The sequence below is a fragment of the Hippoglossus hippoglossus genome, chromosome 14 (assembly GCF_009819705.1).
Source record: "Hippoglossus hippoglossus isolate fHipHip1 chromosome 14, fHipHip1.pri, whole genome shotgun sequence".
NCBI lineage: Eukaryota > Metazoa > Chordata > Actinopteri > Pleuronectiformes > Pleuronectidae > Hippoglossus > Hippoglossus hippoglossus.
The window spans coordinates 9,319,293-9,344,193 of NC_047164.1; the positions used below are offsets into that span (position 1 = coordinate 9,319,293).

At 42.0% G+C, this 24,901-nt stretch overlaps 3 protein-coding genes and 1 non-coding gene across 7 annotated transcripts; 2 read left to right on the top strand and 2 right to left on the bottom strand.

Moving 5' to 3' along the window:
* Positions 1 to 386: 386 nt before the first annotated feature.
* rbm14a (RNA binding motif protein 14a) lies at positions 387 to 7,907 on the bottom strand. 2 transcript variants are annotated; one of them, XM_034605728.1, is made up of 9 exons: positions 7,842 to 7,896; positions 7,085 to 7,261; positions 6,443 to 6,627; positions 5,996 to 6,175; positions 5,788 to 5,897; positions 4,380 to 4,658; positions 4,057 to 4,277; positions 3,546 to 3,905; positions 387 to 745 (listed from the first exon to the last, which is right to left on the bottom strand). In XM_034605728.1, the coding sequence occupies exons 2-9, from the start codon at positions 7,240 to 7,242 to the stop codon at positions 742 to 744; spliced, it is 1,497 nt and encodes a 498-aa protein (XP_034461619.1). In that variant the 5' UTR covers positions 7,243 to 7,261; positions 7,842 to 7,896; the 3' UTR covers positions 387 to 741. The 2 variants fall into 2 exon arrangements, with proteins under 2 accessions (XP_034461619.1, XP_034461618.1); XM_034605727.1 differs by lacking the exon at positions 387 to 745 and having other exon boundaries at positions 2,643 to 3,905; positions 7,842 to 7,907.
* LOC117773893 (ras and Rab interactor 1-like) lies at positions 7,904 to 13,831 on the top strand. Its single transcript, XM_034605726.1, has 6 exons — positions 7,904 to 7,936; positions 9,469 to 9,672; positions 10,293 to 10,407; positions 11,362 to 11,434; positions 11,569 to 11,660; positions 12,280 to 13,831. The coding sequence occupies exons 2-6, from the start codon at positions 9,469 to 9,471 to the stop codon at positions 13,491 to 13,493; spliced, it is 1,698 nt and encodes a 565-aa protein (XP_034461617.1). The 5' UTR covers positions 7,904 to 7,936; the 3' UTR covers positions 13,494 to 13,831.
* A 145-nt stretch (positions 13,832 to 13,976) lies between these two features.
* Positions 13,977 to 24,349, bottom strand: dpp3 (dipeptidyl-peptidase 3). Of its 3 annotated transcripts, none has more exons than XM_034605711.1 (19): positions 24,217 to 24,349; positions 22,505 to 22,663; positions 22,227 to 22,371; positions 21,997 to 22,086; positions 21,639 to 21,776; positions 21,211 to 21,285; positions 20,892 to 20,982; positions 20,519 to 20,649; positions 20,190 to 20,320; positions 19,234 to 19,292; positions 18,557 to 18,751; positions 18,319 to 18,431; positions 18,143 to 18,235; positions 17,635 to 17,697; positions 17,387 to 17,511; positions 16,589 to 16,709; positions 15,456 to 15,635; positions 14,868 to 15,030; positions 13,977 to 14,742 (listed from the first exon to the last, which is right to left on the bottom strand). In XM_034605711.1, exons 2-19 carry the CDS (start codon positions 22,627 to 22,629, stop codon positions 14,600 to 14,602), a joined length of 2,181 nt encoding a protein of 726 aa, XP_034461602.1. In that variant the 5' UTR covers positions 22,630 to 22,663; positions 24,217 to 24,349; the 3' UTR covers positions 13,977 to 14,599. The 3 variants fall into 3 exon arrangements, with proteins under 3 accessions (XP_034461602.1, XP_034461601.1, XP_034461603.1); XM_034605710.1 differs by having other exon boundaries at positions 24,067 to 24,281; XM_034605712.1 differs by lacking the exon at positions 24,217 to 24,349 and adding an exon at positions 23,783 to 23,866.
* Positions 24,094 to 24,175, top strand: trnas-gcu. Its single transcript has one exon. It is a non-coding gene; the product is annotated as a tRNA-Ser (tRNA).
* Positions 24,350 to 24,901: the final 552 nt, after the last annotated feature.

Below are 24,901 nucleotides of genomic sequence, written 5' to 3' on the forward strand. Positions count from 1 at the left end.
CATCAAAAATCGTTGATTTGGGGGGGGGGGAGAATGGGAGTCGTTGAACCAGCAACCGATCCTGAGCCAGGTTATTCAACTCTGAAATTGAGGGCCTACAGACGTGCTCTTAAGCAAGGCACTTAACCCCAAAGTGGCCCCAGGGGTACACGTTTACAAAAACTAGAACAATGCATCCTACCTACATGTCCCACGTTCAGCTCTGGATGTGATTGCCTGGAACTCTTGAATGACAGGCCGTCAGATACAGGACGTACTATCAACAATGTGCCTGCTTCAGATTTAGACTAAACGATGGCGTGCGTGTCCTCAAAAGTTGGTGTTCGAGCAGTCGGCATGTTGGGAGCTGGAATGTATGAGCAGAGAATGCTTGGGGGGGAAAAATGTTGGGATGTGAACTGGAAAATCGAAAGCAGGAAAAAATTTAAAAATAAAAAGAGTATCACCCATTTGAAAAAAGATGGGTGATCCATTCCCAACTTTCTGAAATTCCAAACGTCGGATGAGGAATGGAAAGTGTTGCCAAAGGTGTGTCTGTTTGTGTGTGTGAGTGTGTTTTGTGAGTGTGTACGTGTGTTACAGGGAGGGGCAGGAGTGTGTGATCTGCGTGTTTACCTTAGTGGGGGGACACCCCATCGTCCACAGCAGTTTCAGGCCTAACGCTGCTGTTTTCCCCATCCCACGCTACAGCTGCGTGTGGCGTACGTCCAGGGCAAGGGCTCAGTTTGGCTCCCTCCCACTCTAGCTGCAATAATCAGCAAGAGGAAGAAGGTGGCTGGAGCAGCAGCAACAACAAGGCATGCAACTAACAGTTCACATGGAGAAGGTGGAATAATGTGGAAATGTAGAGAGGCTATCTGTCACTTAAACCTAACGTAGCACTACCAGTTCAGGTGGCGAAACAGAAACAGGAGTAACTAGTGTGTGGTACAATTATGAACAGGACTATTGTCAGTCATAAAAACAAAATTCAGGCGAGATCAGGTGTAGATTATGATCATTGGCCCGTGTAATCTGGTTGACATGAATCAATGAACCCAAATACAATGCATCTAGATATACATGTGGCGTCAAACAACTCTTGAGGTGTGATATGGATGCAGAGACAGCCAGAGATCTTAGCCATGTGTTTCTGTTGAGATCACAAGAGGGGAAAAAGGAAAGGTCACGACCCTTCTCGCTACTGCTCGGGAAAGTCAGCGGCATTTACAAAAACCAAAACAACCCCAGTGTTCACCTACGGCGCCAAGACCGTCACCTCATATCCACTCAGTGAAGAGCCCTACGCTGTGCACATCAGCAACACGCCAAAGCACTGCATTTAGAAGAGACACACTCAGCCACTGATATCATTTCTCACCTTTTTTCTACAATTTCTAGAATCTGCATTTAAACTCGTTTGCGATGTCTTATTTTCCAGCGTGTTTCGTTCATATGCCAGAGGCGCAACCCCACTCAACACATGCTACAAGTATGACAGTCTTCCTTCTCAGCCAATAAAAGGGCTGCCTTGTATATACACAGACCGGTACAACAAATCAGTAGTCCTACATAATCTTGTCTACTAGCTATCTTCAACTGTTTAGGAGGAAACACAATCACTTCATCTTCAAATGAACAGTCAATATTTTTACCAAATGTTGGTTGAAATTACTTTTGCAGCTTAAAATATTTACACAAGTAGCAAATTGTACATTTTCTGGTATGAAAACTAGCTCCACTTTCCCTCTAAATCACTAGTGGTTTACTAATGTGAGCTGAAGCGTGACGGCAGCTGATGAGACCGGAACAAAACAAACGGTAGGAAAAGGTCAAAGAAAAGAGGAAATTCTTAATCTATCAAGGTCTGAATCTTTTGACATCATTGGCCAAACAATATTTGCAACCATTCTTCTGGAGTTTAGAAATTCAAATATGTAACAACAAAACCAACACGTCTCTTTAGGCTGGATTCTTCTACCAAGTTCTACCAAGGATCAAGATTCGAGTAGGATGGAGAGCTTGCTCCTCACACAGGATGCTCCGACAGTTATTCAAGACGAAACTAAAATCTGGAGGAAAAAATGCAAATGACCACAAGATTGCTTCTTCTGATAACCTTTGACCTAAGACTGACAAGATAAACTGTATTTTGTGTTTGCGTCGACTTTGAGATACATGGAGAGGCTGGGCTAAAAATAAAACAAGCGACGTAAATTATGACAACTCAGAGGACAACCAAGTCTAATAACATCCACTCAGTATTTTTAACCTGTTCTCAAAGTTCTTTCAAAAGCTGCTACTGAGCCAAACTATGAAATCCTGAGCCTGCACAGTCACAGACTGATGACATCCGTCTGAAGTTAAACTAACTCCCACTTCAACAGCATGACCATCACTCCGTGAAAACAGGTTGGCTAAAATAAAAAAAACTAAGTCAGGGCAGGTAACCACAAAATCACTTTCTGATACAGTGAAGTTCGCTGCAGAGTAAACTGATCGACCTGCGACTGAGACAGTTTGAGTTTGAACGGTTTCAGTAGCTTGAAAAACCCGTCTGCTCAGTGAAACCAGCCTTAAACTTACTCGTACCACGACCCGGTCAATTTACACACATTCTCTATGTTAACCAGGTGAAGATTATTTACTAAGAAGGCAACAAATGATGAAATGTCTCCCGTTTAATGTCTGGACAAACAGTCTGGCTTTTACAAACAGGTCAATGTGACAGAATTCAAACCAAGGCCTGTTACATTCTCTACACAGGGCAGTGAGTGTGTGGACACAAATATAAATTTAAAATTGGTCATTATCATGGTGTACAAGCTTGTACAAACCTGAATGTCTGTTACTGCAAGAAAAGTTGTAACAAGTGGAAGAAAATATTTTGTATCCATTAACAAAAAGTGTAAGATGGATGAGTTCCTGATTTTGACATAGCTCCACTCATCTGTTCAAACAGATGAACAGTTTTTTGCGACTCAGCATCTAAACGTAATTTTTTTTTTTTTAGATGACGCAGTTACAATTTTTATTTTGCACATTATACAATTAATTTAAGTAGAGTATGTAAGAGGCCTTAAACCAGCACTAAACAAAAAGCTTCAATGGAACCCAACCTTTCTGTAACTTAACCAAAGAAACGTTCAGCTGTGCCTCAGTAACATCAAACAAAAACTGATGCTTGAAAATATTCAAATATTAACTGTCCCACTCATCTCCACCTTTGTCCACTTGTTAACGCATATAATCAACCCTCTTAACAACGATAACCGACGGGCTGGCAAGTTACAGACTTGGGTAAAATGTACAAAAGGGGTGGCGCGCTTCATATTTAAAGCACATTCGAATTACAACCTTGCTCCCTCTCGGATTTTCCTCTTTAAACTGTCCCTCATGTAAATACACATGCACACACGCGAGCACACACAAACACACGCTCACACATCTGCAGTGTGGTAGGAGTGTGCTGGGGATGGAACTATCGATAAGGGGGTTCTGGCGTGTGGTAAGGGTAATCATGGCGCTGGGGCATGGGTTGCCCGTGTGCGGGTGTCTGCTCATACGGTGTGGATGCGGAGTAGCCTCCCGCTGCTGTGTAAGCTCCTGATGAATCATATGCTCCGTAGCCTCCAGATGGGTCATAGCCAGCCGAGGCGTCGTAGCTTCCTGACGAGGCGTCGTAGTTCCCCGAAGCGCCATATGTACCGGGCGGCGCGTAGGCTCCCGGTGCGGCATATGATGGGGGTGCCGTGTACGTCCCTGGGGGTGCAGGATTTGTGGTGGCGGCCTGTGTGGCTGGCGGAGGCGGAGGAGGTGGGGGAGGAGGATTGGTGTAGGCATACTGGAGGTACTGGTACTGTTGCTGGTATTGCTGCTGGTACTGTTGGTATTGGTGCATTTGCTGATAGTACTCTGTGTAAGACCTGGAGTGAAGGTTACCGTTGAAAAGGTAAGAGGGAAGTAAAAGAGAGAAAGGTCAGAGAGCAAATGGATGTTTTCAAATACATTTGTGAAGTTTTGCAAGTGCTGTACAAAAACTATTTGTTATGCATTAAATTAAAATGTTTCATGTACCTAGCAACAGGATCTGACCCTTCAGGTGTTGTGGCAGCTGTGTTTTCCTCTGGTACACCTGGTGGCGTCGGCAGCAGGGCACGTCGTTTGGGTCGTATCTGAGCGAAGGAACCCGGAACGGGGTCAGGGAGGAGGGGGGCTCGATTTCCTCTAATTGGACTGCGGTCCCGCTCGTTTTCTGAAGACGCTCCTTTTCTCCCCGCCTGCTGCTCTGCCAGAACCTTGTCAGTAAATACACATTACATGTAGAAAATTGTAACCAATGCACAAAATATAAATGGAAAAGAAAATTATAATTTTACACAAATAAAAAATTAAAAGACCTTCTGTCCTTCCTGAAAGAACTTGGCTCTTGCTGCCTCAAAAAGCGTTGTTGGATCTGGTCCACTCTGTGAGTCCGATTCATCAGCAGCGCTTGTTATGGTATTGTGATTGGCCATATCGGTGTACACCTGGTCAGCTACGGCACCATACACCTGGCTGGCAAGAGCACCGTAAATCACCCCATCTGCACCTTTAGCACTGGTAATGCCCTTCAGAGCTGCATAAGTGGGGTCGAAGGATGTGGTGTTGTAGAATGAGTTATGGACACTTTGCTGAACCTGCAAAGACAAATGAAAGACAACAGCATGTAAAAGTTAGGGAAAATATTCAAACCTGATTTATCTAAACAATACATCACAACATTATTGACTGCAAAGTTTGACGGTAAGTTTTTACACGGATCTAACCTTTTCAGAAATCATTCGTTTTCCCATGATAGTGGGCATCCTGTTCGACAATTTGGCTACATCTATATTAATGGGTTTTTGTTTTAAACACTTTTAACAGCTATAACAATTGCCGCCCTGATAAGCATTTTTACCTCTGTATAAGTAATCTCCATCTATAGTAACAACTGAAAACCAATGTCACATGATCAAGTACAGTGCATTCTAAAGGTTTTCGAGTTTCTCACATTTTGCAGACTTCTTTCTTTCAAATCAATCTACACACAATACTTCACAATGACAAAGCAAAAACAAGTTTTTGGAATGTTGTAAATTTATTAAAAATAAAAGACTGAAATATCCCATTTACATAAGTATTCAGACTGTTCACTAAGTACTTGGTTAAAGCACCTTTGGCAGCAATGACAGTCTCAAGTCTTCTTGAAAATGAGCCTACAAGCTTGGCACACCGTTTCTCCCATTCTTCTTGGTGGTCATTATCTTAAATCCTTCCCCAGATCTGTGTCTCGACAGAATCGTGTCTCGCAGGTCTACAGACAATTCTCTCTACCTCATGGCTTGGCTTTCACTCAGACATATATCACCTGTGAGACTTTATATAGACAGGCGTGTGCCATTCCTAATTATGTCCAATGAAATCCATTAGAATCAAGTTGTAGAAGCATCTCAAGGACCATTAATAGAGGTAGGATACACCAGAGCTCAGTTGCGAGTGTCATAACAAAGGGTCTGAATACTTATGTAAATGGTATATTTCTCTTTCATTTTTGATAAATTTACAAAACACTCCAAAAAACCGTTTTGCTTTGTCGTTGTGGATGAGTATTATGTGTAGATTTATGAGAAAAAATGAATTGAATCCATTCTAAGATGAGTCTGAAACATAACAAAACGTGGAAAACTCAAATCTCGTGGACTCGTGTCCAGCAGGCGTAAATATAGCAAACTTGAAGCACTTCAAACCTAAAAAGCTATTGGTGTGGATGTAGCATTAACTTACCTGTATGGGTAGTCCTGCAGCGGCCGCTGCAGCTGCTGCTAGCACAGCTGCTTGACTCTGGTGATGTTCTAATGATGGAGGAGGTCGGGGAAGAAGACCTTCTCTGCCGCCTGGGAGAAGAAAGACATGACGAGAGCTCTTTACAGCATTCAATTAAATACATAACATTGTTCAGGGAATCCTTCATCTCGAGCTTCTGATACAGTACCAGCATGATTGCCTCCATTTCCACCGGCGAGCTGGTTGATCAAAGGTTGTGCTTTGGACAGCTCTACGGCCAACTGACGGCCCTTGAACATGGTCCCGTTAAGTGCCTCGATAGCTACAAGGGCCTCCTCCTTCCTCTCCATATGCACAAAGGCATAGCCGACATTTGAGCATAATCTTGCTGTAGAGTAGAGAGGGAGCAGTGAGATCAGTGTTAGCTCTGAGGTCCATCTTATATTTTCATTCTCACCTTTTGTCCATTATTAACTTGATGGATTTAACACTTTAAACTTTGAAACCCAACTGTCTAGATAAAATTGCACTCACATAAACTTCTAAATAAAACTGCTGTAATTACACAATATGTCCAATATTAACAATAACAGTTCACAGTATATTCAAAGAAATTGCTCATTTCAATGTATTTAAGATCTGATTAACAACGCACCTTTGACTTTATCACAGTCTAAAACTCTTCCGAATGTTGAGAACAGCCCATGCAAGTCGTCTGCGGAACATGTTGCACTGAGGTTCCCTACAAACACCTTTGTGGAGTTGGGTGGGCGAGCACGGGATTCCTCTACCACCAGGGGTCTGCCTCTGTACTCTTTGCCATCAAGATGCCGTATGGCCCTGTAGGTACGAGAATTACCTCTGTTATTACCAGGTGAACAGCACAAGGCACAGAGTAACACAGCAGACACATTAGGCAATAATGAACTGTAAAAAACCCTGCATTATTAAATATGTATAATATACTCGGTTAATAGGTATCGTGCTGCTCATCTTTTGAATAAATAAACTTCTGTCTTATCTTAAGGTAAGATAATCCTTTAAGTACCACAGTGGGGAAATTTGCAAAGTTAACTAAGTTAAAGTCGTGTTTGACAGTTGACATTAACAAGCTCTGACAGGTTGGACTGGAGAACTCAGCAACAATTTGATAAACTGGCTCAAACCTGATGGAAGTGGTTTGAAACTAAGCTTCCTGAGATGATTAAAGAATATAGAATTTGATATGCCCACTTCCGTTAGTCGTAAAAAATACACGAGAGGAGCGAGTCCTTCATCACATCGCACAGTTGAATACCTGTCCGCTGCCCCTTCTCCCTTCAGAGTCACAAAGGCGTACTGTCGGAGCAGGGAGCAGGTGTTGATCTCCCCATACGGAGCGAAGAGCTTGTTCAGCTCGTCGTGAGTTGCATCTAAAGGAAGGTTCCCCACAAACAACTTCACGTGGTCGGTCATCTCTGAATCAACCAGACATCTGCAAGAGAGTAAACAGGAGGCATCGGTTACGTTCGCCACGTAGGGTAGAGCTAATTAATCCGATAATCCAAGTTGGAAATCTAGATTAAAGCAAAATTCGGCCTATACCCTACTTGTTTGTATTAAACTGAGGTTATTATTAATATAATGGAGTGTTTACACTGCCGCTAGCTAGCCGAGTGTTAGCTAAGCGAATAAAATTAACTTTCCCCGTGCGAAAAGCTGATCGCATGAAGTTAAAAGCAGTTTGGGAGCTTGCTGGGTTGTTTAACATCAAAGAAACACCAACATAAAACATCTTGAATGAGACGACGTGACGCCAGTAACATTAGCAGCAGTTAGCTTACAAACTACTGGCCATCTTGTGGAACGGCAGCATCGGCGACGTAGCTAAGCTAGGTAGCTAATGCTAACGTAGTGGGTTTTATCATTGTACACTGGAGTAATTGCTACAGCTAGATGTATATGAATGGCACGCGCTGCCATAACGAATATAAAGTACTTCTGCTGCTTTCAGGTTGAGTCTAAATAAAGCGGAGAAAGACGTTAAATACGGCAGCACGGTGCAGACTTCTTACCCAACGCGGTCCCGTAGCTGTATTTCAAACCTCACTTCCGGTTCCGGTGTGTCGGGGAGGAAAAGAGGCGACGCATCATCATCAGACTCACACAGGTCAAGTTCTTTTATTTTTAAATATACAACGTGAACAGCTACAGATTACTTTACTTCAACATAGCTTTAGTTTATTGTTTTATCAGTATTTGAACATGAAGGGATTTTTAGGCGATTTTCTGCGAAGTGTGTGTGTGTGTGTAATCTGATCGATGTTTACAAGTACAAACACAAACTACTCATGTGAGTAAACATTAGAAGACTTTTGAGCAATGTTTGTGCAATGAGAGAATCAGAATAGGGTTTTATATATTTTTTAATTATTTTATTTGCTGTGGTGTATTTGTGCACAAGTATAAATATAACAAATATAAAAGTAGGAAAGACAAATTAAATATAAAATATACTGTAAGCACCAGGGGAGGGATTTTGCAATATGTTGTAAGTAAACACGAGAGACTGGATTGTGCAATGTATCGTTAGTCAGTTGTTTGCCTAGGGAAGTTAAAGAGTTATCCAGTTTGAGTTATTTATTTAAATTATGCAGGTTTTTAATCATTTACATTGTTTACCAACCATCGCATTGCTATAAAACTTTACTTCAAAACCCCTTTTATCTCACTGAAAAGTCAAACCACTCCAAGGCCTGTGCAAAACACTTTGAAGCAGTACTAAAGTTTTACCTCTGGAGGATGCTGTTTCTTTAATAAACACATACACACACAGAGTTATAATATAAAGTTAGATGTTAGATGTTGTACCATGTATCTGTCCTGTATCAAACATTGTACATTACTGTTTTATTATCTCATTAACAACTCATTACATCAACAGTTCAGCTGAAGGTGCTGCTGGTCAAGCTACACTCGGACTCATGACTCACAGTCAGTACAGTCCTGTGGTGCAGACATGTTTTCAACAGGTGAGGTCAGGCGGGAGGAGGAGGAGGAGGAGGAGGAGGAGGAGGAGCCAGAAGAAGGAAGCAAGACGACTCCAGACCTGTGGACTCACCGGAGTTAGAGGAGAAGTTGACTTTCCATGTAGTAAACTTGGCTGCTGGAAGAAAAAAAAGGAGTATGGCATCATAAAGGGGATTAAGAGAAGGATCAGGCCAAAGAGGTAAACAACAATCCGGGCTGTGTTACAGTGGGAATCACGCTGTAGCTGATGTTAAAAAGTGTTGTGGTTGTCAGGAAGAGAAGTGTGTGAACAGTTAGAAGAGGAAATGTAGTTTCACAGGAATGCACGCTGCAGATCCAGGCAGATGTTGGCCTGTAGACCACAGCTTTGACAGAATGGAAGCCATTAGATATGTTCACATGTTATTATTATATCACTAATAATAGTAATAGCGCTTTATGTGGTGTTTGGTGTTTGCTGCATGTTTCCTCTTAGCATTGAAGCCCTGTCTGTGCCTGAGCTGCTGCACTTTACCAAGTCTGGACTTGCTGTCTCAATCCAGGCAGATTTACAGCGCAGGTGTGTGTCTGCTGCAGGCCCACCTACCTCCCTGTTAGAAAGACATGCAGCATGTTGAGGGGTGCATGATCAGCTGCAGGACTATTCATAACAATGTGTGTGTTTGTGTGTAGATGGCACAGCAGGAAGAACCCCTGTATGATTTCCCGGAGCCCACCCAGACACCAGAGCGGCCGTTCCAGGGGCATCAAAGAGGACAAGGCTCCTTGAGAAGCGTCAGCGTACTGGACCGCCTCCTGCTCACGGTCCCTGTCTGGCTTCAGCTGTCAATCAACCCTGCTACCGCACTGCACATACTGCAGAGAGAGCCTCCTGGGGTCAGATACACACGTTTAGTTCTTAAATGGAGAAAATCACAAGAAAGCAAGCACACACACACACTCAGTGACCTTGTTTAGACCTTGTATTAACATCCGTCCTGAGATCCGATCAATCAGACCATGTCTGGGTCACATGTGACCACATTTTTTTCACCGTGTGAACGCAAAACCGCCATGGGCCGCCTGCACAGCTGACGACCTCCGAGCTGCTACCGCTTCTTTGTAAATCAAATTAATTGTTATGCTTCTCAGTACGTTGATTTATTTGTGGCCACTATATCAACATTGACACTTTTCTTAAATTGGTGAAATCCTTTTTCATAGCAGAGCTGGGCATTCATTCAGTCCCTCCTGACTCTGCTCTCTTTCTCTTTCTCTCTCTCTCACACACACCGACACCTACACACAAACGTCTGTGAACTCAGACTGGGTAAAAACAGCATCATTTGGTCTTCACAAACTCACATACCTATGTGAATATTTGCATATAGAGCGGGGAAGTGAGATCCCATCACAAGTGGTCACTGGGGACACATTCAGGACACATTTTAATGCCAGGTGTATACAGACAATGTGTTTCTATGTCTTCCCAGCTAATCAGTTGTGTTGTCCTGCAGACATTCCTGGTGCGGAAGTCTCGCACATCTCAGAGAAACGTGCTGTGCGTGCGGCTGGTGGATGACAGCGTGCCATCCTTCGTGCGGCAGTTTGGCATCAGGGAGGACCAGAGCAGTAAGTGCCCAACACTCTTAAACCTTAATGAGCTTTAACATGTGTCTCATCCCAAACACAGAAGATGAAATCTCTGGATCAGAAACATATAATCACAGCAGTTTGATTACACATTCATGTCATATTAACACTTAAAGACTGATTTGCACTGCTGAGGTCATTTGGATGAACATGTACATCCTGCCATCCTTGTGTGATTACATTGTTTTAGTCCGTTTTCATATACTGTGTATGCAACTGTTTAGATTACTGTGATTTGGTTAATTTGGATAAATTTCAACAGACACAAAGCTGAAACACGGAAAACTTGGTTTTAATTATTTATTTTTATATCCCTGAAACAGCCAGTGGCCTGAGGCATTATGTTTTCAGATCGTCTATCTGTTGCATTCTTGTGAACATGTTATCTTTAGAAGGCTTTGAGGGAATTTTTCAACTTTGGTGCAAATGTTCAGTTGGAGTAATTGATTAATTTATTAGATTTGGGAGGCCAAAGGTCAAGGTCACCTGTCAAAACATGTTTTCGGCCTCTTAAACACGATATCGCAAGTCTGCCTCAGGTCTAAAATTTTGACTAGGTGTCACTCTGACCTAAAGATGAACTGATTAGATATAAGTGGTAGCTTACATACAATAAGAAGTGGCTGAAACTTTATATTGACAATAAATGATCAGAATGGAAACGTATCCAATGGGTGCCAATTAAAAATCTTTGTATGTATTATATACTTTTAAAATGGTTGGTTATTCACTCAGTGTGCTGTTATAATATAGACTTAGCCCGACTGGCATGATCCACACATCTAACTTGTAGATCACAGAAAGGATGAAATTGCCACTGTATCCCTGTTTACAGTAGTTTAATCATAATACAAATAACCACATTATCCCAGTAAAAAGTCAAATAACCATAGAGGCAGTTTAACCACATCAATCCCATCTCCCTCACCCCAGCTCTGTGTCTGGAGACTTCGGCCATCAGTTTTCCAGATATGCCGAGACTCGTATCTTTCTACTGTGTCAGCAGGTAAAAGTTTATCTTTCTTGTATAACAACATTCCTTCCACTTCTATTGAGTCACCATCTATTTCCACATCGCTTGTCCATATTTATTGATCAACAGGAACCAATATTGTTTGTGTTTGTGTGTGTGTGTTTCAGAGATGTATTACCTTTCCCTCTGGAGCTTCCTGAAGCCATCGCAAAGGCAACATCACACAAAGAGCTGGAGTCCATCTCACATATGGGAATAGGTTGGTGAACACAACTCCTCGTTTCCTTACACATGATTTAGTAAAAATAACCTTAAAGGGTTTATTTACACAAGGCGCTCACATATTAAACATAAAGTTACAGACTTCCAGCTGCTGGGAAACAAACATAAACTCTTCCATTGATGGATGACCTGTTTATCCATTCATGCAAAAACTATACTAAGATTAGAATAAAAACTGAATGCAAAATTAACAAGATAAAGACAAATATTATTTACAATCACAAGATACAAATACAATATAGACTCACTCTATATGTGTAATGTCAGTGAAAAACTGACATTTATGTATTCCTGTGCAATATGTCCTTTTAATCCAGTTTTTTATTGTAAATGTGCAATGTGTCCATGAAATACAGACAGAAATACAGATTGTTTGTGTTTGCTTTTTAACATGTTACAAAATAAAATTTAGAGGATATTTACAATGTTTTCAAGACATATTTTTTACTTCTTGTATTCAATACATTAATTATTGTTTTGTAAATTTGTCCAATTATCCAGATTAAGAATGACAATATTAATCCCTCAAAATTGACCAATTGAGCAAAAAATAACAGTTTCACCACACTGAAAAAAACATCTGTATTGTTTTCTAGAGTTCTGGAGTTCACATCTGAACGTCCGAGGGCCGCGGGAGGCTCCCAAGTCCCGGAAGCACAAGGAGAAGAAGCCAGACTCTGTAACGCCAGCGCCACCTGCTGCTTCTCCACAGACCAGATCTGAAGGTACTTCTCAGCCCGACTCAGACCACCGGCCCAAGGCAGCACCTGAACCAGACGCAGCCACCAATCAATCAGCTCCCAACCCCACTCTGTTCCATGAGTTTTGTCCAATCACGACGCGCAGCCCCGGAGAGTTGGACTATGGATCCGGCTTGGGCGCTCTCTGCTTCATCAATCCGCTTTTCCTGCAGTCTCAGAACGTTTTGTCCCGACGGCGACAGCTCAAACACAGCCTCAAAATTCGACTTTCCACAGAGACATCCACCATGCTGCCACCGCCGCTCGCTCCGCCACCTCCACCGCCCCTAATGCCCAAAACTAAGGGGAGGTGTAAAGCAAAGAAAAAGAAACAGGGTGATGGAGGCGCCCAGCTCAGTGAAAGTCTTTCTCAGGGTGGGAACCCAAGTCAAGCCACCACCCAGGGTGATCCCGCAGCTCAGGACACCTCAGAAACTCTGACACAAACACAGGAAGGTCCCACTGGAGCACAAACACAGCTTCCGTCTGCATCTCCTCTCTCCCAGCCTGTGGAGCAGGAGCAGGAGCCGGGTCAAACTAAAGCTCGAGTCGAGGGAGCAGAGGCTGCCCATCTCCAAGAGGACTCAGACTACATGCAGCCCTCTCCAATTATCAGCTTCCCCGATCCTCCCTCACTCTCTCCTTACATCTCCCCTTACATGGCACCTCCTCTTTTCCTGAAATCATCATTGTCCCACTCTCCTTGTGACTCCCCCTGTGCCTCACCCTCCCTTTCACCTTATCAGTCCCCATCACTTTCTCCAAAGGCCGCCTTCCCCCTGTCACCCTTCTCTCAGCTGGCAGAGCAGGTGTATCACATACCCTCTGCCACCGCTTTAAGACCCGATCAGCAAAGATCAGAGCCAGACGCTGAGGAGAAAGGAGCAGCCACCGATGGAAATAAGGAGGCAGAAGATGAAACAAATGAGGAATTGGAGGAAGAGGAGGGTTTGGTTTTACAGATGAATGCTGCTTTTCTTAATGACACGGACAGCTGCAGTTCCTTTAGCAGTCTCGAGGGGGCAGCAGAGACTCACTCACTGCATGATCAGAACAGTGTGAACCTCTAGCAAACAGAAATACAAGACTATTAATTATGTTATGTGATATAATAAAGTATTGTGTAAAATTAGCACAGATATGTTGACAGCATTCAAGGAGCGTAGAATATTTTAGAAGCACAAAACCAAAACTTATCACGCACATACCTGATGTTTTGCATTTATAAAGTCGTGTTAATAGAAATTTTGTACAGTTTCTATCACCCTCTGTTTCCCGAGCATACAATAAAATATTTGACAGATTTTGTACCTGACAGGGTTTCCGTATCTCCTGACAATTAAATTGCAGACTTGAAACTTTCTTGAAAAATCACTGCAGTTCAGCATTAAACATCAGAATGACTTGAGGGTTTCTTGCTGCAACGCGAGTGGTTTGTTTCTTCTTTGAATCCTTCAGTCAATTGTCATTATTACATTACATCTAATTATAACCTAAATAATTTGAATTTCATTTATTTTGTGGCTCTGGTAGAAAAAAAAAATCCACTAAGATCTTATCAAACAATTTTTATTGTGTAGATCAACACTACATTTCTTCAGTACACGTTTTTTAGGCCTTCCAAACAACAATATTTTGAACAGTCAATTCATCTTTTAATTCTTTAAGCATTAAGTGTTTTTGTGTTACCATAATATCATCTTAAGCTTTCAGATAATCATGAACGCCGATGCTTGACAAACATTTAACTGAGAGGACTAGTTGTAAAGAACCTTTTTAGCCAAAAGTCAACTGTGAGTAGAGACAAAATATTTCTCATGATCATTTTGGGAAGATTTGTGAAGCCAATTTGTGACCAACAGTAATTTAAATAGACTGTTATACCCAGCAGTAACCGTCAGGCAGCACTGGTTTAATGGAAACTTAACAGTACTTCTTATCAGAAAAAGAACTTTTCTAAACTCATCAAAAGGAATGATGTTGTTGTACTAAACTGAACTGGTGCTTTAAGAATATATGAGCTGGTGTCTTTTGACAAATGTGTTATGGCTTTGTTTGTGGTAATTTAGTCTCTCTATCGAAGTGTCCTCTTATAGTTTTTTTTTAAACATTCAATAAGTAGCACCTCTCTAATAACATTTGGCTGAACTTTTGAAGCCTATGGATGGGACGTCCATCAACACCAGCAGGGGGCGTCTTTTTTGCTCATCTCCAGAAGGTCGGCCTCCAGCTTCTCTGCATCGTCCTGGAAGCGCTCGGTGAAGGAGCAGATCAATCCTGCCGCGCTGCCTTCATATTCCACCAGCTCAACACTGTCCCCTGGAAACCACACAGTCAGACAAACACTGAATTATCAACCCAAGAGGCTACAGCTGCTCCTGCTTACGTACTATCCATCTATGAGTGTGAGATAATCCCCATAACAACAGGTCAAAAGTACACACCGTTGACTTTGGTGTTGGCCTGGACAAACATCTTTCGTGCTTCCTTCCTCAGCAGCACTGTCTCCCGAAGACGCAGGAAGTTGTGGGTGCCGGTGTCGCTGACAGTGGAGTAGAAAGCGTACAGAGCCCGGCCTCCTTCCACATCCGCGGTCGACTTTAAGACCTGCAAACAGGTGGAATCATGTTAATAAAAGAGGTTGGTAGTTAATTTTTTGTTGACTGATTTATTGATTAATTTGCTGATTGTCTTGATTAAACCACAATTATGTTTAGTTTATAAAAACATCAGAAAATAAGAAAATATCCATCACTGTTTCCCAAAGCCTGAACTGAGAGGTCTAATACATTCAGTCTATTATTATTAAAGACTAAGAAAAATCGACTAATAAGATCATTGAAATATCAAAAACAGACCAGTTCTATGTCGGTTAACTAATGAACTTATAGTTTCTGCTCTAACTTTGATAATAGGGAATTCTCAGTAGTGTATTAGTGCAATAAGTTTATTTCCACAATATTGCTTTATTTCTTTAAAAAAGCCAACACATTTTTTTCTCTACTGTTCGAACCATTGAAGTAAAGATTTACCTGCAGTTTGCAGAGGAACCTGTGGATGGCGTTCTTGCCCACAGTGTGGATCTTGCTTCGGTCCAGTGTGATCCGAGCGTCGGGCTTGCCGTCCACCCCGGTCACTTCCTCCAGGCCCACCAGGCCCTCCCCGGCCTCCAGCAGAACACCCAGGATCACGAAACGAGCCTGCATGTGAGCCTGAGACAGACGCACAAAACGCACACATGTGACATACAGTGTGTACACAATCTGACACTCATGTTTAGACTGAGGCAGACATACTATAAGCTGAATTATAAAACAACACAGACACATGAGACTGAGCCAGTCGGGCTGTGAGAAACAGACGGTTAATGGTCTCTACATTGACGTCTCTTGTAAACACTGATCGCCCGACACTATGCGTCTCTGATATTCTACATAACTGAAACTTATGAGTCATTTTATAGGTTGTGAGCCAAGGCCTGTATTATCCAGGCCAATTATCCAAGTATAAACTATTTGACTGATACAACATTATAAATATTTTGCTGTTCCTTTACCATGAGATTTAAAGATTTCACACTAAAACTTTACAAACAACCACCACTGAATAAACTAATGACTTTTTGTGTACAACATAGCAGATGTAGAGTCAAACTACCAAACTATTCTGCATCAATCATGTGATCACTTCAGTTTTCTTAGTAAATGATATACTTTAATGTCAGAAAGTCACTTTATAAATCCAAGAACTTTTTAAACATGTTTGGCTTTTATATGATAAAAGACATAGATAGATCTATATATATATATATATATATATGAGCAAAATAAGCAGTCAGCGCCGTGACTGAGTAAACAAATGCCAGTCTGAAAAATTGGATTCCAACAATCAGGCTTTGTGATGTCACAAACCTAAGAAACCAATCCTGTCAACTTGTGGGAGGAGCTCAGTAGCTGTAAAAGGTTCCTTAAGTGCAGGTGATCACTAACTTGTTGATTCCAGTCACAAAATGGAGAAGGAAGAAGTAAATCTAAGCTATTTTAAGGGGAATTCTTTACAGAAAAAACATTTAAATATGTAATTTTGATGAACAAATAGTTTGGAGTGGGCCTGTTAGTGTAATACAGGCCGAGTCCAAGAAAAGAGAGATGGCTATAGAGATTACCTGTCTCCAGCTCTTGCTCTCAGTTGTGTAGAACTCCAGGCCCAACAGTCCAGCTCTGACCATACTGAGCCAGTTGATATACACTACGTCCTCGGCGTCCTCGCCTTCGTGGCCAAAGATACTGGAACACACAAACACACAGACACATCAGTAAATAGGTTGGTCACCCGGATTTATCAGTACTAATAACCTCTCCACTCAGATTATTTGATTGGGCCTAAATGACGCGATGAGATCCATAACTTGTTTTGTCAATAATTGATGTGGATGATTTGAAAGCTACAGCAAAATCTTTGGATTATATTTTATGAAGATGTTTTTTTATGTCTTTGATGTGTAAAAAACATTTTCTAGTCTACAATTTTAATTTTCTATTGGCTCGCCTTGCTACATAAATCACACCCAATAGCAAATCACGCCGACATACTTCATTCATTTTGAGGTAATGCGGCCAAAGTCTCACATCATAAATAACACTCACATCTAAAAAGCCACATATTCAATGCAGCATTAACTTCCCAGATGTGATTAACTGAACGTCACTGAGCAAAACAGCTTCAGTGTCAACAACTCTGTCGGCTGGCAGAAGCTCAAACGTAAACGGGTTGACGATGGCTGGGATAAAAAAAATTTAAAAAATCCTCTTTGTCCTCATTCTGTTCCTGAGAGATGGAAGAGGTGTGTTCTCTTCTGCCGCCCCTGTCAGCATCCATTGTGCACACTTCTCTCTGTTACTTATACATTTCAAATGTACAGAGATACAGGTTGAGGAGGGTTTATAAACTATTCAACACATACCTGAGTACTTTCTTGATGAGACACAGGTAGAGTCCGACACACTCGGCGCGGCATTCTTCATAAGAGGAGGCGATGGTGGAGAATTTACTGTCCCACGTCTCGCTGCCCCGATACCAACTGGACACCTGAAAGACAAGCTCACACTTATCAGTCACTTGTTCACCAGCTGGATGCAAAGTGAAACACTGGAATTACGTTCTGTCTGTGCAGTGAGCAGGTAAATGTACACACACAAAAGAAAAACTCACCGGTTCTCCAGTCTCTGGGTTGATCACCTTGTTTTGGTCGAAGTTGAACTTGCCTTCGTCATCCTTCGTAAATAAAAACACACCAATCCCGATTTAGATTTTACAACCCTAGTTGTCCAGGTCCCAGTAAGTGGTAAATGGACTGCATTTAAATGTTGCTGACTGTATACTGTTTAAATTTCTTTCCTTAACATAACATGGAAAGTTAAGGGCAACAGACATTTTCTAACTTAACATTGTGGTTGTTGTTTTCAGCTAATTGCTTGTGTATGTGGTATTTAACATTCATGTGACCACAAATGGTGCAGCCTAATTCTGTGGTGCTGACATCACTTCACTTTAATGGACACGCGACCACAGTCAGTGAACTGTTTTCCATCAGTAGACAGTATCAACTACACAATGTACAGCCACAGAGAACACTTACACAATAAATTAGAATCACAATATTCCCATGTAATGTATCACAATTCCATTTACAGGATATAAAACCATATGTTCGACTAACCTTGACAAACAGTTTGCCGCTTCCATGGCCCAACAGCTCATGAAGTCCAACCTGCACCTCGAACGATGGGCCCTTCCACTTGATAAACAGATCCTAGAGCAACAACACACAAACACAAAGGATTGGAGTGTGTGACAGACAAGAGCAGTTGTGTAAGAAACAGGCTAGTGTGTTACCTTGTCTTCCTCTTGCAGGAAGGTGAGTTTTTCTTTCTGTGTAGCGTAGGCCACAGCCAGCACGTTGCCTAGCGACACGTTTTTAAAGCCCTCTGACTGTCTGATGTCGTCGTCTGTACAAAAACACACACAAACACTATGTAAGTGTAATACCGCACAGTAATTTCACAATTTAAAACCATGTGAAATGGGTAAATGTGAAGCTTTTCAACAGCGTCTGACATCTCAGTGCACGTACAGTTGGGGATGTTGATGCCAGCTGGTATTCCACTGCCAGCGAAGGTGAGAACATCCAGCGAGGTGAAGTCGGGTTTAAGGAAAATGTCCTTCTCAAACTCCCTGGGCCAAGGCAGCTCAGGAAGCAAGACCTCCGCTGAGCTCACCAGCTTCGCGAAACGCTCACTCATCGCCTTGTTCACCACAGCAACAAAACCTGGAAGTGAAACCACAAGACCGGAATTAAGAAGAATAAAAAACCCACAACCCTAACGACGAATCAGAAACTAAATCACAAAACTCAAGAAAAATCATACTCCTTTAAAAAAAGAATCAATAAAGACTATGAAATATGAACCCTCCTGCATTATGAATTATGTAGACATTCTGTACACCATCTTTTATTCATTCACACATGAGCTGCTCTCTTTGAAAGTGAGTAAAGCTACATTTTATATTAAAAACAATTACATATTGACAATGGTTGGCTAGCAGCATTCACTCATTTTCTTTTTTAACACTAAATTGTGATGAAGATTTAAATTTAATTTAAATTAAATTATTTTTGTATATGTGGTTAAGTGTTTTAGTTGCTAAGTGACAAGGTTAATATTTCCCCAATAGTCTTCAACTTTGTATCACAGCCATAAAACCTGGAGAGGTCCAGAGTCTCACTATCATCAGTCAGTGCAGCGTTACCTTCAAACTCTCCTCTGGAGCCAAATGGGTCTCTGTAGCTCTCTATGAAACCTATGTAACTGAGAGAAGAAGAGAAGGAGGTGTCATAGGGAATAAAGGGCAGAGGGAGAAAGGATCAGGTGATTTACACAATAGAGATTGATTAAACAGCAGATGCAAAGGTCAACAACCAAGAAATATTACGAATGAAGGTTTGGTCTACAAGGAAGTGACAGATTGATAAGACAATAATTCCTCACCGTCTTATGTTTATATATTTGAATGTCTATATTTGGCTTTTTTCTAGTTGACTGGTTTGTTGCATCACTGCTTTCACATGCACCTGGTGATGTGTTTAATATATTTGGACATGTTTTGAATAAACAGGCAACCAGTACTCCGTAGCAGCAGCTGCTGCTGGGACTCATCAACACAAGTGCAATTGTTGATCACGACAACAGCAATGACAACTGATTCTCCAGTTCAGGTTCTGTGCACTGAGCCCAGCTTCATTGAACTTTGAATAAACAGGCGAACAGCTCTTTGTGCAGCCTGTCTTCAGTCACTTTTACGGTTTCAGAAAGAAAACTGCAACCATGATAACCACAGGCGAAACAAACAGCCCAGTCCAAACTGGCATGTTTAGAAACCTGCAATGAACTACTAGTTTAAATAAAGAGTCCTCTTGCATCATATAATCAAATAGCAAAGTCCACAGATCTTCCAGCTGCACACTTTGGTTTCAGTTATACACAACAACAGGTTTGTTTTCTGCATTAACTCCATCTTTCATAAATATAATATAACACAATGTTAAAATGCTTTTTTATCGCATGTAAAGACATCAACGGTTCTTTCAAATTATGAGTTCTGAGGTTTCATTTCCAAGATCCGTTTGGAATTAAGCAGGCACTAAATAATGGAGCCACCTTCACTTCACATGTTCAGTAGATGTTACTTTGGCTCAGTGGACTCACCTCTCAACAATTGGTCCTTTGTCTTTGATCCAAAAGCGAGAGCCTTCTTTGTGGGCTTCAACTGAGCCAAGGGTGAAGCTGCGTTCATACTCTTCCAGCATTTTTCTCTGGTTCTCATTGGCAGCGTAGCCCTGTGTCGAAAATTTGGAAACAGAAAGATAATATGAAAGTGGAAAGGTGGCAGAGGAAACTGTTTCTAGGAAACTTGGATACATTTATATTGTTAAACTTCATATTCTGGTGAATTTGTTCCTGTAGTACTCAACAGAATTTTTGGGAGCACAGACTAAACATGGACTACACACCCCATTTGTTTCCTGATCTCTCACCTGTGCTTGTTGGAGGTAATAGCTGACTTTCTCCATGAGAGGAGCGTAGTCTCCTCTCTTCACAGTGAACTCTTTGTCTTCAAAGCTGAAGCTGCCGCAGGACGACTCGCATTCACCGTCCACAGCACAATCTGAAGCAGCAGAGAAGATTTAGACTGTAAAGCATCGTCAACTTTCTCCAAATTCAATTGTCAGTAATAGTTGTGTATTTGAGATCACAGGGTAGAATGTCTTTGATACAACATGAGGACTAACATGATGTGATACAAGTTCACATATACACATAAACATGGTTAGTGATAGTTGCTGATAGTTATAAATATTATTCTGATTCTCATGTGAAACTCAGTTTACGTCTCTCTACAATTCTTACCTTTCTGCACAGCTGAGGCCAAGCGCACCTCATAGCAGGCTTTCCCTCCATTGTCCCTCTTGAAAAGACGTGTGTTGTATGCCGAAAGTTTCTAGAGTAAACACAGCACAAGTCAAATTAGACTGAAATATACACGACAAGAGCAGGACAAAACACAAAGACAGGACGAGCCATCAAAATGCAAGAGAGATAAAAGGAATATTATAAGTCAGGCTTCAGCCAAAATCAACAACATGAGAGAAAAGCTTACATGTTACAGGAGAAATGGACAAGAATGGTGGCAGCAAGAGTATTGGATGTGGGGGTGAATTCACTTTACCTTTGAGTCAAGGAACTTCTGAGCCAGCTCAGCATCCTCCAAGCAGCAGTTTCCTGAGAAGTAAGTGGTGATTCCCTAAAGAGAAGAAAAAAGCATTAATCATGGGGTCAGAGAGGCAGGTCACTTGTTCTGCTCACTGGAAATTTGAGGTGTGGCAATGGTGTGGTTGGCAGCCAATCTGAAAACACCAGCCTGTCGACAGTTGGACCTGTGACTTGAAACGTTCAAAGTCTGACACGGGTAACATTTAATAAATGAAACAGGAAATACCTGCTACAGAGACAAAACGCCACTAATGCCAGCCCTAAAGCAGTGTGCAGAATTTAACTAATCAAATATGTCAAGTCTTGAAAACTTAAAACAAACCTTTTTGTTAAACAGGCAAAAATGATTCAGTCCAAGCTGGCTGAACTCTGCACTGAACCCACCTTGTCACCCAGACCCAGTTGTTTCTGTCTGTCTTCCAGAGAGTAGAGAAGACACGAGCAGCTGTTCCACAGCGCCTCCATCTCAGTGGGCTGGTCCTGAAATGCCTGGCTGGCCTTCACCAGAGCTTTCAGCTTGTCCTGGGTGGACATACCACAGATGAAGAGGGCTTCAAAATATATTGCAGCAGTAAAGAAGCATTATGGATCATACACTGAAGCTTATATTGACACATTTAAGGTGTTTAATGGTGTTCTTGTAGTATCAGAAGACTGTACAGGTGCTTTTTGTGTCCACCACCTATAAAACTGTTCACAAAGCAGGAGTGGGTTTTACATATGAGACAGCAGGTCTTCTTACCTGAGGCAGATTTGGGATGAACTTTGTGTCACCAAAAGACTTGTAGTTTCCCATGTTGGCATACAGACCTGCTGCATACACCAAGAAGGCCTACATGTGAAAAACAAGAAAAAAGTATTTAAGTATTTTAAGTATGTGGCAAAAACTTTCCATGAGTCTGTATTTGGTTGAGGATGAAAGAGTGAGCTAAGACAGGAGGAGAAACAGCCACAGATTACTAGACGGTGTACCTGGTACTCCTCAGAGCTGAGTCCAGCTGCTGTGGCGACCTGTGCCAGCTGTGAAGGTGTCTGCTTCCTGAAGATTTTCTGCAGCAGGACAAAGATGTCCGCCGATTCAGGGGACGTCTGCAGCAACACTGCAAGACCACCATACCTAAGACAGGCGACAGTTTTTTGATCAGGTGGGATATTGCTTTTTCGCAGTACCCATTCCATTAAAACCTATTGATTTGTTTATGTCAATAGTATTGACTTCAACTTGCAACATATACAGATTAGTAACGTACCAGGCGGAACGCGACAGGTAGTGGGAGTACATCTTCTCCTGGGGTGAAAGCAAGCGGAAGGCCTCCCCACAGTCAAGTGCAGAGATGCCAATGTCATTCGGGAGGTAGTACTGAGAGTCCACCATCTTCAGACAGAGGTTCACCGACGTTGATAAGGAACTGAATTAAGATGGGGGGGGGAGGAGAAAGAGAAGGAAGGAAGTATATGTTTAGTAGAATATGAGAAAAGGAAAAAAAGTGGCTGTTGTTTTTTGACACCATGAGCTCTGCCTGTCTGCAGCAGGTTCAGCAGCCTGATTATTGTACAAACACGCGTTATCTTTATCTATCATTATGGAAATAGCTCATTAGTTTACTCAGCAGTTGCCAATTTAATAAGTAACGGTAGCTGTAGTAATACAAAAGTCCCTCCCTTCATGAAAAATGAACTAATCCTGTTTCCTGGTAACTGTTTTAAATAGGTGTTGACTTGTTTTAGATGCTGTTGAACTGTACTGTATTATACAGTGAGCTGTTATTTAACATACCCCAATACAAATACATTGAAAATTGGTTAGATACAAGAATAAGTACTAAGTCATAATCAATCATTAAATGACATTAGATGAGAAATAAGTTACTGTCCACTGACTAATCTAACAACAATAATATTTCAATCACTGATACAGATTCATTAATGGATTCTGATGTTTGTTTTGTTAAAGGTGGGGTTTTCTTATGGTTCTTGACAGCTCTGAAGAGACAGACGATGAACTGAAGTGTTGACACTGTCAGGATACAGTTACAGCATCAAGGAGGTAAGTTAACACGCAAAACTGTTGGGACTCAGACAGAAGTGAAACACCTGCCAGCAGACAGTGTCCAATAGAAATAAACGTAACTGAACCGTGAGAGTAGTAAATCACCGAGGCCAGGTTTCTTTTACACTTTTCATTAAAAAAAACCAAAATTAGAAAAGGTTGCAGAGAACGAGCTGCAGACCGAGAGCAACGTGTTTAGAACCACGAGTCTACAAACAGCGGGACAACAATAAAACCTCACATTTAAATAAACAGCGTTCAGACGCTCAACGACTGCTCAGCTCAGTGTTAACATTAGCTCCTAGCGTGCATGCTAAGCCGGCTGCTGCGTTTGTAGCGTTTAAACGCACCAACCACGACTTCTGTGAGCAAAGCATCAGGCAGAAAATACAATTTAACCTCTTCCTGTACACGCCCGGCTGCTATTCAGGGCGTTTGAACAGGTATAAATGTTAAAATAAACTCAACAGCTTGTTACCGTGATTTCCTGGAAGAGCTAAAGTCAAATTGCAGTCTCACGCTGCACACTTCCTGCATCCATTCAAAAACCAGCCCGCCCCTCGACCAATCGCAGCTCGGATACTGTGATTGACAGCTGGTTGAACCAGTAGCGTCGCCGGACTGCACGAATATCATCGCAGCAATATATCGACGTTCAAAGTCAAACACACGAGCTCTAAAGTAGATGCTACGGATCACATAACAGCTCCTAATGCGATATCAGCTATAGTTGAAAATTTTCTCTTTGACTGGAATAAATACCGCAGGTTTATCCATGCACGGACACGCGACGAGGTGGCCGAGTGGTTAAGGCGATGGACTGCTAATCCATTGTGCTCTGCACGCGTGGGTTCGAATCCCATCCTCGTCGAACACTTTTTCCATCTTTGGAGCAGTTTTAACATTTTTTACCTCTGAACGAGACACGTTAGCAACAGAGGCCACAAACGTGTTCGTCTGGAAAAGGTCACTTTTATCTTCCTGTGGTCTCAAGTCTCTTCTTCTTCTTATTGTCGGGTTCAAACTGACGTCAAGGCGCATTACCGCCACCTGCTGGATCTACTTCTTCTTACATCCTTGTTTTCTGTCTACCCGAGGTGAGTGACGACCCGCCTCTTTACCTTTGCTTCTAATTGGCGAGTACTCACTGCCTTCGTTGGTTGGTCTCTGGTTTTGGCTTGAAGACCTGTGATTGGTTACGGTGAGTGTCAGAAACTCAAGGTGAGCCAATCAGAGGCAGGGTAGGGGGCGGGTCAGCGCTCACCTCCGGTGGGAATAAAGTCGTCTCTTCTTGCTTCTTCCTTGTTGAGGCTTAAAAGGATAGTTCACCCAAAAATGAACATTCACTCATTATCTACTCACCTCTTTGGCGATGGAGGAGCGGGTGAAGTGTTTGAGTCCACAAAACACGTTTGGAGTTTCAGGGGTAAACAGAGTTGCAGCCAAATCCAAAACAATTGAAGTAAATGGAGATCACTTCTTCAACCATAAAAAAAAGCAAAACAGAAAAAGCCTCCATTCTGCTCCTGTGGTGTCATCCAAGTGTCCGTAAGGCCCGACATTCAAATTTGACTCGAAATGGAATCATTTACACCAT